The sequence below is a fragment of the Gopherus evgoodei genome, unplaced genomic scaffold (genome assembly GCF_007399415.2).
Source record: "Gopherus evgoodei ecotype Sinaloan lineage unplaced genomic scaffold, rGopEvg1_v1.p scaffold_35_arrow_ctg1, whole genome shotgun sequence".
NCBI lineage: Eukaryota > Metazoa > Chordata > Testudines > Testudinidae > Gopherus > Gopherus evgoodei.
Genome location: NW_022060027.1, coordinates 3,575,111 through 3,589,465, shown reverse-complemented (window position 1 = coordinate 3,589,465; position 14,355 = coordinate 3,575,111). Strand labels below are relative to the sequence as shown.

Below are 14,355 nucleotides of genomic sequence, written 5' to 3'. Positions count from 1 at the left end.
TGACCTGTCCCCCCATCCACAAAGACACAGATAAGCTGGGAGCTACGTGACACCTGGCCAGGCTGACGGTCCCTGGGTTTCCTGGGTTTTGCAAATCCTTCTGCTTGCTTTGACCACGCTCGATTTCGCCTGCAGATTAGAGACAAGGTGTGATAGACACAGGAAGATACAAGACATTGTCATCTTCCTGTAGCTGGAGCCAGCAGCTGAGTTCCTTATTTGGGGCTCGGTGGAGCTGGGCACTGGGGTGTTGGAAGCAGCACTGAGGGGCCCCTCGCTGCCCCCATCATGGCATCTGCTCTCATGATCCTTTTCCTTGGTGAGTATCGGAGTCAGCCAGGGCGTGTGTTCATGGGGGGGATCTGAGACAAGGACGTGTGCCCCTGGGGCCAGGGCTGGGGGCGGTCTGAGTCACTGTTGGATCTGGGCCCTAACAAGGTGTCTCCTTTCCAGGCTGCTGGCTGGCCGGGCAGAGCGGGGTGTCTGGACAGAGTGGAGAGTCTGGACGTGAGTATCCATGGTTCAGGGAAAACTTCGGCATTCAGGATGGGGAGGTGGGGAGAAGTGATTTCCAGCCTATTCATACCCACAGCAGCCCCCTGGGCAGGGGCTGAGCACCCTCTTCATCCCCCTTCATCCCCCCACCTGTCGCCCTGGGTCCTGCCCCCAGGGAACGTGGAGCTGCTCCGTCCCCTGGGCACCCTCCCCTGCTGAGCCCCTCTTTGGCCAGGTTCCCTGGGGCACAATGCAGACTTACGGCTTAACCCCTTCCTGCCCGTGCTGTAGCTGGGGGACAGGAGGTGTCTTGGTTATGTCAGTGGCCAGCAGCAGCCTGGGGGTGTTCGCTGCCTTTCCACACTGTGCGGGCAGGAAGGGTCAAGCTGTTTCCAGCTGAGGGGGAGAGATGAGCTCTGCAAAGACATGGGCCAGGTCATCCCTCCCCCGTCACCCCCACTCTCCCTCTCCTCCCCAGTGACTGGAGGCAGCTCCTGTCCCTTCCCTCCTGCACAGGGCCAAAAGGCTGCTGCTGGCCACGTTCTGGCAGAAATCTGGGGAGGGGAGGCATTTGACCCGATGTCTCTCTGCTTCCCCACCCGCCACGTGGTGCCTTGGGAAGACACGGCACCAGGTAACAGGAGAGGTGGGTCCGTGCCCAGGGGCCCAGCTCGGCATGGAGGGCGGAGAGCGCTGGGCAGGGAGGTTCAGTCTGGTCAGTCACTCTTGGTGTGAGAGGGGTACAGGAGTGTGTGTGTGTGTGTGTGTAACCTCTCCCCGTGTAGGGGGGTAGAGGTGTGTTGTCACCCCACCCCATGTGAACTCTACAACCTTAAAGATAAGGTCAATAAGAAGAATCCAGCTACGCAGTATTTCTTTTTAACGGGCTCAGTCAATTTTCTGTTAATTTGAATGTTTATACTGCGTAGTTCTCATCGATTGCCGTTGAAGTCTCTTGAATACAGTAATTTTACCAGGTGTCCTGTATTCAGCACAGGGACATATGGTCACTTACTGGTGGGCTGAGACCAGAACCCAGCCCTGCCCCTAGTGCAGCCAGAGGTGACTCCGGATTGACCCTGGGGGACTGAGATCAGAACCCGGCCCTGCCCCCAGTGCAGCCAGGGGTGACTCCGGATTGACCCTGGGGGGCTGAGATCAGAACCCAGCCCACAAGTTCCCTGTGGATGCAGTGAGGTGTCTGTTAGCCCTGGCGCTGTCCCTGGGGCTGAGCATTGAGGGCAGGTTACAGACACACGGGGAGGGGTTTGTGTCTTCCCATCTCACTCCTGTCTGTGTGTGAACGCAGAGCTCCCTGCGCCCGGACCCTCCATCTCCGTCAGCCCCAGCGGGGTGATCGTCCTGGGGAGAGCTGTCACCATCCGCTGCCAGTGTCGGTGCGAGGCCAGAACATTATTGCTGTATAAAGATGGAATCGAAATCTGGGCACTGGATGCTGCTGGGGACGGGGGTGAATTCACCATCCCCAGCGCCAGGCGGAAAGACAGAGGGGCCTACAGCTGCCGATCTCGCTCCGGATCGGAGCCACCCGACTGGTCGTATCCGAGTAACATTGTGCAGATCACTGTAGCAGGTGAGGGCCCCAGCTCACTGTCCCTGCTCCCAGCCTGACACTGAGCCAGACCTCAGGGTGGTCTCTGGGCAGATGAGATGCTCCTTGGGGTATTGTTTAACCTGCCTGTGCCTCCATTTCCCCTTGTACGAATGGGGAATAATCATCCTTCCTGCACCTTGTTTCTGGTTAGATAGTCAGGGCTTGGCTTTAGGGTGGGGGCTTTTTCTCACTGCGTCTGTGCAGCATCCAGCACCTCTGATTCCCAGCCCTCTTCTGATCTAACTTCTAGCTCCCACGCCCTTCCCAGAGCTGGGGATAGAACCCAGGAGTCCTGACTCCCAGGCTGTGGGGCCCACAATAAATAGATAGATGGTCCAGAGGGGACCTCTGGATTTAGATTCCTGGGCAGTTCTGGCTGTAGCTCCCAGGAATCTCTGGGATCTCGGAGAGGTTCCTCTGGCTGGGTTTTCTCCTAGGGCCCCATCTCTGGGACTGTGCGGTGAGGACGGGGCGCAGTGACTGTGCCAGGGTCTGTCTCACGCTCTGTCCCCTTCTTACTGCAGAGCTCAGCTACCCCAAACCCTCCATCTCCCTGCGCCCCAGCGGGGGGGTAGTCTTGGGGGGAGCCGTGACCGTCTGGTGTTGGGGTCTGCACCAGAACGCGAGGTTCCTTCTGTACAAAGATGGAAACCTGAACGCGCTGCAGAACACAGAGCTTCCTGGGGCTGAGTTTCCGATTCACAATGTGAGCCGAGGAGACGCAGGGAGTTACAGCTGCTATTATCATGAAAAATTGAACCCGTTCATCTGGTCGCAGCCCAGCGACCCTGTGGAGCTGGTGGTAGCAGGTGAGGGGCCCGGCTCAGTCTCCCCGCTCCCAGCCCCACACCCAGCCAGACCCTCAGAGATAGGGGCATGTGAAAGGGGGGAAGCAGGTGCAGGGTTCCCGTGAATCAGTGGGGCTGGAGCACAGAACTTCTCCGGGGAGCAGAGCCAGCTCATCTATCCCCAAATTCTCTCCCAGAACCTGCACCCCTCACCCCCTCCTGCACCCTCACCCCCTGCCTGAGCCTGGAGCCTGCCCCCAAACTCCCTCCCAGAGCCTGCACCCCCCTCTACACCCCTCCTAAACCCCTACTCCCAGCCCAGAGCCTGCACCCAAACTCAGTCCCAGAACCTGCACTCCAGACCCCCTTCCCCACCCAAACTCCCTCCCAGAGCCTGAATCCTGCACACCAATTCCCAGCCCAGGACCTGCAGCCCAGACCTCCTCCCCCAACCCGAACTCCCTCCAAGAGCCTTAGGCAGTTGGGGGGTGGTGGAGCTTTTGGGGGGGCAGGTTCTGGGCACCACCAAAATTTTACAAACCTGCCACCCCTGGGTTGGAGTGTGGGAGGGGGTGCAGGCTCTGGCTGGGGGTGCAGGTTCTGGGATGGGGCCAGGTGTGACAAAGTGGAGATGAGGGAGTTGGGGTTCAGGAGGGGGCTCCGGACCTAGGCCAAGGTGTTTGGAGTGTGTGTGGGGGGGGTGCAGGCTCTGAGGAGGGGCTGGCAATGAGAGGTTTGGGGTGGAGGAGGTGGCTCCAGGCTGGGGCAGGGGGTTGGAGTACATCCATCTTTGATTCTGTGAAGAGGTTTGGGGTCACAGCAGCGCTTTCCGGGGCTCAAGGAAGTGCCCACCAGGTCCCTGCGGCGGCTCTGTGGGGTGTGTGCTACCCTCACGCCTGCAGGCTCTGCTCCCCGCAGCTCCCATTGGTCACGGATCCCAGTCCATAGGAACTGCAGAGCCGACACTGGGGTGGGGGCAGCGCGCAAAGCCTCACTGGCCACCCCTGTGCCTAGGGGCCGCAGGGACCCAGCAGCTGCTTCTGGGAGCCACGTAGAGCTAGGGCAGGCAGGGAGCCTGCCTTAATCCCAGGCGCCCGCTGTGCCGCTGACCTGACTTTCAACGACCCAGTCAGCAGGGCCTGCTGCAGCCGCCAGGGTCCCTTTTTCACCAGGCAACCCTAGTCCCCACTCATAAGCGGCAGCTTTGTATAATTTTTGGTGGTGCCCAAAATGGTGGTGTCCCCTCTACCCCGCTCCCACCCTGTAAGCTGATATGAAATGAGGGAGGGAGGAGGGATAACTCAGTGGTTTAGGGCATTGGCCTGCTAAACCCAGGGTTGTGAATTCAATCCCTGAGGGGGCCACTTGGGGATTGGTCCCGCTTTGAGCAGGGGGTTGGACTAGATGATCTCCTGAGGTCCCTTCCAACCCTAATAATCTATGATTCTAAGCTACAACACATCAGCATTACAAGGGTCAATTAAAAGTGGAAAGTCAGAAGCAGCACTTGCCTGCTTCAATATACAGTATTATATTTTGTTGTGACAAAGTGGAAATGTTCTTAATGTTTTCTCTGAATATTGTGTGGGTGCCTCAGTTTCCCCTGCAAGATGCCAACTGAAGGTGTTGGGGACAAAGGGATCAGGTGGCCTTCTTGTCCGGAAGGGACACAAAGGCCAGAGGAGGGAGTGTCAATTTGGAGCTGGCTGGGGAAATGGGGAGAGGCCCAGAACTTGGGTCTGGGCTCCCCACCCCTCAAGATGGACCTGACTTGAGGGGTCCTGTTTTCTGTACCTACAAGCTCTGTTTCAGACTGTGATCCTGTCGTCTAATAAACCTTCTGTTTTACCGGCTGGCTGAGAGTCACGTCTGACTGCAGAGTTGGGGGGCAGGGACCTCTGGTTGCCCCAGGATCTGCCTGGGCAGACTCACTGTGGAAAGCGCATGGGTGGAAGGGCATGCTGAATGCTCTGAGGTCAGACCCAGGAAGGTGTAAGCTTCTTGCCCTGGAGACAGTCTGCTCCGAGAGAGGAGGCTCCCCCAGAGTCCTGACTGGCTTTGTATGAGTAGTTCCAGAGCATCCCAGCATCCCCTTCCACACCATGCGCTTCCTGGAAGTCCAAACAGGCATTGACACTCCCTCCTCTGGCCTTTGTCTCTTTTCCAGGCATTAGGAGGCCACCTGATCTCTTTGTCTCCAATACCTTCAGTTGGCACCTTGCAGGAGAGCAGCCCAGGCCATCAGTTGCCCGGAGACAGGGTTTCGGCCATTCTCTGTGCAGATGGCATCACACTGGCCCTCTAGGGCTCTACAACAATCATACCCCCTTATCCCACCATCTACATCCTTGAGAAATGCAAAGGGAAACTGAGGCACCCACACAGTATTCAGAGAAAACATTAAGAACATTCCCACTTTGTAACACTGTATACGACTAGTTATATACTTTAAAGGGTGTAAAATAATGAATTATTGTGCTAAACACAATGAAACACAATGGGGGAGCCTCCTCTCTCGGAGCAGACTGTCTCCAGGGCAAGAAGCTTACACCTTCCTGGGTCTGACCTCAGAGCATTCAGCCATGAGGACACATTTTTAGCCTCATAACTATATACATGAAATTACAACCTATAACATCACTATCACAACAACACTCCTGAGCCTTCCGAAGACACCCGACATGACAAACTTCGCTTTGGATAGCACAAAATTATTTCACAAGGATGAAGAAGGTGGTGCAGGGTGTTTCCCCGAGATACAGAGTGTCAGACACCCCCTCACCTCACCCCATGGAGTAACTAGGAGCCAAATCTGGCTCCCAAGTCTGATGAAGCAGATGGGAACTATCCCTGGTTCAATGCCCTGCCCCCCACAGGCTGCGAGGATCGTGGGGATGGGATGTGGATTTATTTCAGCTCATTCAAACGCTAACAGGGCCCATCTGTGGGCTCTAGATCCCCTCGGGGAACCGAAATGTTCCCTGTCAGTGCAGCCATGGGGAGAACCTCCCAGATCCGCCCCCAACAGCTCCCTCCCCTGCACTCACAACCCCCCATATCCCAAGCCCTGGGGAACAGTGGGTCTTGTGCGACTCCCGCCAGTCACAGACTCTATTTCCAACCCTGGGGTGGGGGGCAGAGCTGCAGGGGGCCCACGGCTCAGGCTCCCTAGCTGGCCTCAGGTGGGGTGAGGGAGAGGCAGGTGATCTCTCATGCATCCGGATCCTGAGCTATTTCTGAGTGAACCCCCTGCCCCCGAGCCCCATGGGCAGGCAGTGCCAACCCTGGTAGGGGACAGACTCCTGGAGAGGCCGAATGACGGATGGACTGAATTGGGGAGGGGAGAGGCCAAGGGCTGTCTCCCTTATTTAAATCCTGTCTCTTGTTGAAAGCAGGGCATGAATACCCCAAACCCACCATCTGGGCGCGCCCCAGCAGGGTAGTGGCGCTCGGGGGAAGCGTCACCATCCGTTGTGAGGGTCGGTACCCGGGCATGTAGTTCGTTCTGTGTAAAGCTGGACACCCGAACCCGCAGGTGTGGACGGTGCGTGATGGGACCGTGGCTGAATTTTCCATCTCCAGTGTCGGCCGGGAAGATGGAGGGAGCTACACCTGCGAATATCACTCCATAACGGATCAGAGTCGCTGGTCATATCTGAGCGACCCCGTCAAGATCATTGTAGCAGATGAGGGGCCCAGCTCAGCACCCCGGCTCCCAGACCCCCACCCAGCCAGACCCTCTGGGGGTCTCTGAACTTGTGGAACACTCAGAGCCAGGCTCTGCCCTGATCCCTGGGCCCAGCAGAGGGGACACCTGGCCGGGGAGTGGAGACAGAGTCACTGGAGGGTCCTCACCCAGGGGAAGCTGCAGAGCAGGGGGGCCTTTCCCAGACAACAATCAGTTAGGGGGCCATGGGCAGAGCTGAAGGTTATAAACCTCAGTGTATAGTAGAGACTTGCACAGTCTCCTACAAGTCTGTGGTGGTGCTGTGCACAGAACCCAGCAGTCCTGGCCCCCATCCCCTCTGCTCTTCCCACTAGACCCCACTCCCCTCCCAGAGCCGGGGACAGAACCCAGGAGTCCTGGCTTCCAGCCCTCCCAGCAGAGAAGCCAGGGAGTGAATGGACCCTAGGCACTGGCTTGGCCTGTGACACGCTCTGTGACTCCTGCTGTTAGCCCAGGGCTGAGCGCCCACAAATCAAGACACCCACAGTTAGTGGAGACCTCTGAAAATACTGGTGTCAATAGCTCTGGATCCCTTGTATTGGGGGAGCACAGAATCATAGAATATCAGCGTTTGAAGGGACCTCAGGAGGTTCTAGACCAACCCCCTGCTCAAAGCAGCACCAATCTCCAACTAAATCATCCCAACCAGGGCTTTGTCAAACACTGACCTTGAAAACCTCTAAGGAAGGAGATTCCACCTCCTTCCTAGGGAACCCAGTCCAGTGCTTCACCACCTTCCTAGTGAAATAGTGTTTCCAAATATCTACCCAAGACCTCCCCCACTGCAACTTGAGACCATTGCTCCTTGTTCTGTCATCTGCCCCCACTGAGAACAGCTGAGCTCCATCCTCTTTGGAACCCCCCTTCAGAGAGTTGAAGGCTGCTATCAAATCCAACCCTCATTCTTCTCTTCTGCAGACTAAAAACTCCAGTTCCTCAGCCTCGCCTCGTAAGTCATGTGCCCCAGCCCCCTGATCATTTTCGTTGCCATCCGCTGGACTCTTTCCAATTTGTCCACATCCCTTCTGTAGTGGGGGGACCAAAACTGGATGCAGTACTCCAGATGTGGCCTTATCAATGCAGAATAGAGGGGAATAATCACTTCCCTCGATCTGCTGGCAATGGTCCTACTAATGCAGCCCAATTTGCCGTTGGCCTTCTTGGCAACAAGGGCACACTGCTGACTCATATCCAGCTTTTCATCCACTGTAACCCCCGGGGCCTTTTCTGCAGGACTGCTGCTTAGCCACTCAGTTGCTAGTCTGTAGCAGTTCATGGGATTCTTCCATCCTAAGTGCAGGACTCTGCACTTGTCCTTGTTGAACCTCATCAGGTTTCTTTTGGCCCAATCCTCTAATTTGTCTAGGTCACTCTAGACCCTATCCCTACCCTCCAGTGTATCTACCACTCCCCCATCTTAGTGTCTTCTTCAAACTTGCTGATGGTGCAATTCATCCCATCATCCAGATCATTAATAAAGATGTGGAACAGAACTGGCCCCAGGACCGACCCTTGGGGCACTCTGCTTGATACCGGCTGCCAACTAGACATCGAGCCATTGATCACTACCCATTGAGCCCGATGATCTAGCCAGCTTTCTATCCACTTTATAGTCCGTTCATCCAATCCATTCCTCTTTAACTTGCTGTCAAGAATACTGTGGGAAGCCGTATCAAAAGCTTTGCTAAAGTCAAGATATATCACATCCACCGCTTTCCCCTCATCCACAGAGCCCGTTATCTGCTCATAAAAGTCAATCAGTTTGGTCAGGCATGACTTGCCCTTGGTGAATCCATGTTGACTTTTCTTGATCACGGTCCTCTCCTCCAAGTGCTTCAAAATGGATTCCTTGAGGACCTGCTCCATGATTTTGTCAGAACCCCCACCCCTGCCATGATCAGGGCCCTGTTGTGCCAGGCACGGCACAAACACAGAGTGAAGAGATAGTTCCTGCCCCTGGGAGCTCACTAAGGAAAGTGAATCTGTCTGAGCTTCAGTTTCCTCCTGTGTAGAATGGGGATAATGACACCTCCTTGCCTCCCAGGGGGCTGGGAGGGTGATTTCCTTCCTGTGTGGGCTCAGGCCCTGTGGTGCTGGGCGCCAGAGACCAACCTGTGAGTCGCTCTATGTCCAGGGCAGGCCGGACTCAGGGAATGAGGCAGGGGCCACACACGGGCATATGAGGATCCCAAGAACTAAGGAGCAGTGGCTCGGTGTCTGTGGGACTGGGAGCCGAGCTCACAGGGCCGGGATTCTGGGTCAGGGGACTCTGGGCTCTGGGAGAGAATCTCAGCCCAGGGACCCCTGGATCTGTCTGTGACTTGGGCCAGCCAGGGAGGCCAGGGCTGGGTGGGTGCCCGGGTCTGGCTCTCACAGCCTGTCTCCTGTGCACAGATCCCAGCTTACCCAGACCCTCCATCTCTCTGAGCCTCATTTGGCTCAATGCCCTAAGGGCAAACGCCACCATCCGGTGTCAGGGGCAGCGCCGGGACGTGAGGTTCTTCCTGCACAAGGCTGGAGACCTGAACCAGCAGCGACACACGGACCCTGCTGGGGCCGGGGCCGAGTTCCGCATCCCCAGCGTGGGCCGGCGGCATGGAGGGAGCTACAGCTGCAGCTACCGGCCCCGGTCAGAGCCCTTCGTCTCGTCATACGTCAGCAGCTCTGTGGAGCTGGTGGTAGCAGGTGAGAGGCCTGGCTTGGTATCCCCTCTCCCAGTCCACACTCACCCGGGTCATCGGGGGATCTCTGCACCGATGGGACACTCACAGCCAGGCTCTGCCCTGAGCCCTGGCCACAGCAGAGGAGATATCACTGGAGGGTTCCCCAGCTAGGGGGAGCAGCAGCAGCTGGAGATTTGGGGCTGAGGGGGGATTCCTGCCGCCTGGGGCAACTGCAGGGAAGGGGGCTTTTCCCAGGGGGATGCTCCCCTGGGTTGCTCCTGTTCTAGGGACCCATAGAGGAGCTGGGGCCTGGGGGGGAAATCGCTGATTCACTGTTTCAGCCCCTCTCCCCACTCTGACAGACGCTGATTCTATTCCCGCAGGCGGAACCGACTCGATTCACCCTGGAGTGTCGCCGGCTCCCACATGCCCGGGCAGCGCGGGTCCAGGTACCGGGGGCCAGGTGGCGTGGGGGGGTGGAATCTGCCATTGAACCAGCGGTGGAAACAGGTCATGGTGCCTAGGGGCTGGGGCTGGTTGTGGGGGATGAGGGCAGAGAATCCAGAAGGGTGGGGCCCAGACATCAGGGAGAGGGCAGCCCCTGCCCCTCACTCATCACCAGACCCCCAGCTCCCCCGATGCCCTGCCCTCCAGGTCGCGGCCTGGAATTTGCTGGGAGATCCCAGGGGAAGGACAGGATCTGGGGGGCTGGGCTGTGAAATTGGGAGGTGCCAGAGTCCTGAGGCAACCCCCCCACCCCTCACCCCTCTTGGGCCACATGACATCCCCCTGGCAATTAGAGTGAGCGTTATCCAGAATTCCCTCGGCTCTTCCTTCCTCTTCCCCTCACTGTGGTCTCAGGGGACCCCCTGACCCTCCCCGCAATAGATGTTTTGCTGCCTCTGTCTGCGCCCTGGTCCCCAGAGCCCTTGGCACCGCCTGAGTGTGGGGGGACAGTGGGTAACGTACCAGCCTCCCCCTGTGTGCACTGCCTGATTGTGTTTGTCAGCAGCCGAGATACCCTTGGGATGGGCTCACTGCACAGCGGACAGGCTGGGGAAGAGGCACCTGTGGGGGTGGACAGAGGGATCCTATGGGAACGGGGAGCTGGGGTGGTTCCCTGTTCTCGGGGCTGGGATCCTGAGGCTCTGATTGTCCCCATCCCCTGGCCAGTCCTGGGGTGCTGGGTGTCTTGGGGGGCAGTTCATCCACCTGGGAACCCCCTTCACTAGAGAAGCTGAGGCTCAGCCCCCAGGACAGCAGGACGTGGCCTCCCCTGAGTGGGGCTGGTCCTGGGGTGGCCCAGAGTCGCAGCCCCCGGGAGACCCCCAGAGGGGGGCTGGGTTGGACTTGCCAGATGGGGGTCGGGGCTGGGGGCTCTGCTCCCAGGGCAGAGCCAGCTGCTGATCTCCCCATCCAAGCCACCCAGTGACTTTTCCCTTCCCCTGCAGCAGGCCCCCCCCCGGAGCGCCTGGATTTCACCAAGGCCAACATCGCCTGCCTGGTGCTGGGCGCCGTGGTCCTGCTGGTCCTGGGACTGATCCTGGTTGAGGCCTATTACAGCTGCCTAAGAGAGACAAGCTAGGTGAGGTGACCCCCCCCCCATTCTGTGCCTCTTGCTCCCCGCTGGGGCTGGGTCAAGGGTGACATGGGCCCCCCTAACCCACCATCTCTCTGCACCCCTAGGAGCCTGGATGGGGCCATGCACGGAAGAGAATCTCCCTGGGGGATCAGCCACTTCCCCTTGGAGGCTGACACACCAGCACAAAGCCCCCTGCCCCCAAACACCCCTGCGCAGAATCCCCCGCTCCCCAAATAGCTCCCAACCTGACAGCAACACCCCACGAGCACCCATACCAGCTAGAGGAACCGCCCCTGGGCTGGGCACATTGGGCTCCCCACGGAGCAGCCCCTGGAGGGCGGCAGGGTCCCACTCACTGGCCCAGCCGGGCTGGTCTCTGCCTGGGGCTGTCAGTGGGGAGTGGGGCCATGGTGGCCTCCCTAGGGGCCCCAGATGGACCTAACTAAAGAGGGCCCTGCTGTCTGTGCCTGCAAGACCTGCCTTGGACTGTGTTCCCGTCGTCCAAATAAACCTTCTGCTTTACTGGCTGGCTGAGAGTCATGGTGAATCGCAGGGAGTCGGGGGTGCAGGCCCTTGTGTCCCCCCCACACCCCGTGACAGAAGGTGAGTGAGAAGTTCAGACAGCATCTCGAGAACATGGACGAATGAACGTTGGGGGGAAAGTTGGGGAGACAGAAAGATGGGATTAGTCCAACCTGACCGGCCACCAGACAGACCCCACGGGCCAGGCTGGGGCCGGGCTGGGACACGGGAGAACTGGGGGAGCAGAAATCTGTGACCCACAATTGTGGTGTTGGAAACGAGGCCTCATTGATGGACAAAATATTGTAGGGACGGGCTGTGCTGCCCACCACCCTTTGGGGGCCTTAAAGAAAGAGACTCGCTTGACTGTCGCGGCTGCAACCCCCCCGTCTCCTAGGCCCCCCAGGCCATCCACGCCCTGCTTCGTGGAGACGTCCTGAGCACAGCGGTCGGAGAGAGGGACCCTGACACCATCGCCCCTCCCCCAGCTGAACCCCCAAGTTGGGAGGAAACGGGGTTGGACTTTAACAGCAGCTGCAGTGATGCTGGCTCCTCTGCCCCCCCAGGACAGTCGCTAGCATCTCCGGGGCCAGCGGGGAGACGCCCAAACCTGGGCGATTTTCCAGCTAGAGACTCGCTCCAGCAAACGGGGCCAGGGCTGGAACAAACCCCTTGTTTCACACGGCGCCTGCCACTGCTCCCCCGGTTCCTGCTCTGCTGGGTCTGCAACAGCCGGTTCCAGGGGTCAAGGGGGGGTTTGCCGTGGAGCTGAGCAGGCTGCAGGCTCTGGACCCTGCCCCTGGCCCATGTTTAACCCTGTTCAGTGTGGGGCAGGGGCTGGGGCGTGTTTGCACCTTGGGCCTTTTATTGTGTCTCCATGAACACAACAGAGCCCAGAGTGATTTAGCTGCCGCAGCTTCTGACCCCCATCCCTGCCTGGTGTTTGGGGGAAGCTGGCTGCGGGGAGCTGGGAGTTTGAGGGAAGTAGGTTGGGGGTGTTGGGATGGGGGCTGAGGGCAGCAGGGCTGGGATGGGGGACAGGAATTTGAAGGCAGACATGCTCCTGCCAAAGGTCAGAGCCGGGGCGGGGGGGGGTACAGGATTGTTGGGGGGTTTGAGGGGATAGGAGGCAGATGGTGACCCCAAGGAGGGCGCTGGGATTTCCACCCTTCAGTAGCTTCTCCTCCTAGTCCTGCCCCCTCAGTCCTGGGTCCCCCACTTTCTTTCCCCTCAGTCTCCTGCCCCCCACAGCACCCCATACCCCCCTCTGACCCACATTCCCTAAGGGAGGTTGAGGGGTATGAGGCATAGGACAGAGGTGGGCAAACCTTTTGGCCCGAGAGCCACATCTGGGTATGGAATGCTCACAAAATTGGGGGCCAGGGTGGTGCTCTGGGCTGGGATGCAGGAGAAGGTCAGGTAGTAATTCCCTCAAGCAGCAGCATGTCCCCCCACTGGCTCCTATAAATATGTATGGAGATGTACCTATTTCATGGAGTGGGAAGGGACCCCTGCCTTTACTACCAGTACTGATTTTGCCCCAGATCCCTAAGTGGCCCCCTCAGGGATTGAGCTCACAACCCTGGGTTTAGCAAGCCAATGCTCAAACCACACTGCGCTATCCCTCCTGTGTGGGGGGCTCTGTACTGCCCTGTACACAGGCCCACTCCTGCAGCTCCCATTGGCTGTGATGAGAGCCAGACTAAAACTTCTGAAGGGCCGGATGTGGCCCCCGGTCTGTAGTTTGTCCACGCCTGGAGTAGGGGATGGGGTGGGCAGAAGGGGGGAGGGGATGGGGAGCATGAGGGGCACAACGGGGGGTGAAGAGGCATGGGACAGGAGGCAGAATTGGGGGGATGAGGACCTGATGGAGGGGATGTGAGGGAACTACAGGCTGGAGGGAATGAATGGGGGAGGGTACACAGGCCATGAGGACATGAGACGGGGTGGGGATGTGAATGGGCGAGGGGACGCAGGCCGGGGGCAGAATAGGGGGGCCAAGCTGGGGCATCTGCCGGAGGTGGGGGTTCTCTTGAGTTTTGGCCCCATGTTCTTGTCTCCTCGCCTATCAGTCCCCCTTCCCCCGTGTCCCTTTCGCAGCATCCTGAGGTCGAAGAGGCAAACTCGGCTCAGCGGTCGTGGGAAGGGACACGGGACCTTTCTCCTCTAGGGGGCTGGCTCCGATCTGTGTCCTTTTCTCTAAACACCAGACTCCACCCCGCAACCAGAGACAAGGAGAGAACCCAGGAGTCCTGGTTCCCAGCCACCCCCGCCCCAATCACTAGCCCCCATTCCCCTCCCAGAGCCAGGGTGTATAACAGGGAAGGTGCCGGGCATCAGGTTCACGCAGAGTTTCACAGGCAGTAGCAGAAACAGGAAGCGAGCGCCGGCTCTGGGCAGACTTCCCCTTTCGCGGATTTATTCACTGCGCTTTTAACAACTCGGGATCTACATTTACCCCTCCCTCCGCTGCTCATGGGAGCTAGAAACCATAACGCCTCCCCGCCCCCTGTCCTGTCTCTGTACCACATACAGTGAGCTAAGAACGCATCTGCAGCAACAGTACAGGAGAAGTTTGGCCAGGCCCCTCCACCATCATGCTCCAGGGCAGGTCTACAGTGTATGTTTTATAGTAAGAATTAATGTCTTAAAATAAATGAATAAGACAGTGGATACTAGTATTAGCCATTTTCTTTTTATTCATCCCTTGTAAGTGACAGAGAGGATTTTGTCTGTGTCTCTGTTAATTAGATTAGAGGGATTTCGGAGGCCCAGGCCCCAATGTGGGGAAGGACAGTTGCAAAATTTAGTAAGGTCTAATTTGTGATGCCTTTCTTGTGCAGCATAAAACACTGCTATTTGCTACCTTTTGAAGGTCTCTGCAAAGAACTCTTTGTGTGAATGAGGAATGTGTGCATCAGGGAAAGATAAGGTGTGAAGGCCATTGTTGAAGCCACATGGCC

At 58.1% G+C, this 14,355-nt stretch overlaps 1 protein-coding gene across 1 annotated transcript; it reads left to right on the top strand.

Annotated features, from left to right (window-relative positions):
• The first annotated feature begins 238 nt into the window (after positions 1-238).
• Positions 239-10,873, top strand: LOC115641676 (immunoglobulin superfamily member 1-like). The gene is made up of 6 exons (XM_030545006.1): positions 239-319; positions 454-507; positions 1,805-2,089; positions 9,020-9,310; positions 9,672-9,737; positions 10,740-10,873. The coding sequence occupies exons 1-6, from the start codon at positions 289-291 to the stop codon at positions 10,871-10,873; spliced, it is 861 nt and encodes a 286-aa protein (XP_030400866.1). The 5' UTR covers positions 239-288.
• Positions 10,874-14,355: the final 3,482 nt, after the last annotated feature.